At 38.0% G+C, this 1,985-nt stretch overlaps 1 protein-coding gene across 1 annotated transcript in view; it reads left to right on the top strand.

Moving 5' to 3' along the window:
• Positions 1 to 515: 515 nt before the first annotated feature.
• LOC101856229 overlaps positions 516 to 1,985 on the top strand; it is a 17,247-nt gene continuing 15,777 nt past the window's right edge. The window contains exon 1 of the mRNA XM_013089943.2: positions 516 to 1,056. Within this exon, the coding sequence (XP_012945397.2) occupies positions 1,011 to 1,056 (46 nt within the window). The 5' untranslated portion in view covers positions 516 to 1,010. The remainder of the gene's footprint in view (positions 1,057 to 1,985) is intronic.

Genomic DNA, 1,985 nt, shown 5'->3' with positions numbered 1-1,985 from the left:
TATATATATATATGTATATATATTTGCTAATCCAGTGTTGGGGCGACATTTGGTCTCCCTAAACCTTGTCTTCACACGACTTTGTCATTATGGCGACCACAATTCGGTCGTCTTATTACAATCGATCATTCCCGCCCTGTTTTTAGACCTAGCTTTTAAAAAACAGTGTTATCGTATGCATTTCAATTCGAAGCTTCTTCTCAGTTAATTTGGCGAATTATTTATGAAAAGTTAGTTAACAGTGACCTTTACACAACTTGCCGAGTTGGGGTGACTTTTGTGAAAACCAGCAAAATGGTGACTGCTCAAAAACTTTAAAAATATTTTTAATCCAACGATATATCTCTTGAAAAAATGACACCCGTACTTCGTGTACTAAAAGGCATTATCTGAAATACTTGTCTTCTCTCAGAACAGTACCGTCTCTTGCAACTGAACTTCCCTCCCTCAAAAGCGCACATCTCAAAACATGTATGTTTGCTATTTTTAGCACTGATCAGCTGTGTTGTTCAGAATCCTGCCCCACAGCCCTAGCGTGTGGCGTGTGGTGGTAGAGTGAGTTAGGCTAATTAATTATGTTTAAGAGAGTCTCTGGTGGTGGTCTTGCGAGAGGCGATACTGCAGGTTGGCAGTTTGTGCCATTCTTGGTAGGCCTAGTGTTGGCTCTTTTTTTCTATTCTGTCTTTTGTTTCCTCGTACAATTTATGAAACGTTTTCGCCCGAATTTCAGCCTTTTTGCAATAACAATTGCAGTTTGCCGATTGACACATTTGAATTAAGAGGCAATCAAGTGCAGCTCAAGAATGTAAAACTGTAACTTTTTTCAACAAAGCCTGATGGCAGGTCTAGCTCTTTATTCCCTCATTGATGATGGGTCTCAATTGTTTACCGGTGACCTGGCAAAGAAGGGGCGTCGGCCATGGAAGCGAAGTTGGATGGAAGGAAGGTTCCAAAGATGTCTACTTCACACAAGGCCAGGCTTAGGCCTATATCAAGAACAGAAACATTGAATGGTGAATCTTGCTATTAGCAAGATGAGATCGCAACAAACCGAAGGTAAATATTTATTGACTTCTAATGAATAATTTAGATTCTAGACCAAAAGACCCCAAGATCTAGAATCTAGATCTAGGCCTACCTTCCCCTGTAGATCTAGATCTAGATCTAGATATCTAGATCTAGAATCTGGATATCGATACTGATTTAAAATATTCAGGGGGGGGGGGGGCTTGCCCCCCTGACCAACAAAAACATGGAGGTTTCAGGATGACTGTAATTTGATTTTTTTGCAATTAGATTAGGTTTGATAGGCTATCTCTCCATATATAGGCCTAGGACTATCGGCACGCGAATCAAAAAGTAATCGTTTAGAACCAGAAGCAATTGTCGGTGGGGTCAAATGGTCAAATCTAGTATCCCCTGTGTACAAGATCTAAATCTAGATCTAGATCTAGATCTAGAGAATCTAGATATAAATCTAGATCTAGATGTTGATCTAGATTTTGTCAAGATCTACATGTATCTTTGGTGTCCCCAAACGGGACCCACTTTCTTTTAGACTTCTTCTCTTTCCCACGACACACATGAATAATAAGATCTAGATCTAGATCTAGATCTAGAATCTAGATTTTAGATCTAGATTCTAGATGATCTAGATCTAGATTCTAGATAATATAGATTCTAGATCTAGATTCTAGATGATCTAGATCTAGATTCTAGATATTCTAAATCTAGATTCTAGATCTAGATTTTTAGATCTAGATCTAGATCTAGGTGTAGACTTGATAATCTAAATATCTAGGTCTAGAATCGAATCTAGATCTATATCTTTATAAGACGAGATCTAAGCCAGCTCTTCAACTAGAATCTACAATCTAATGTAGATCTAGACTAGATACTAGATACTAGATCTAGATCTTCTTCTTCTTCTTTTTCTTCTTCTTCTTCTTCTTCTTCTTCTTCTTCTTCTTCTTCTTCTTCTTCTT

This window comes from Aplysia californica, unplaced genomic scaffold (assembly GCF_000002075.1).
Source record: "Aplysia californica isolate F4 #8 unplaced genomic scaffold, AplCal3.0 scaffold01085, whole genome shotgun sequence".
NCBI lineage: Eukaryota > Metazoa > Mollusca > Gastropoda > Aplysiida > Aplysiidae > Aplysia > Aplysia californica.
This window is presented reverse-complemented; position numbering and strand designations above follow the sequence as displayed.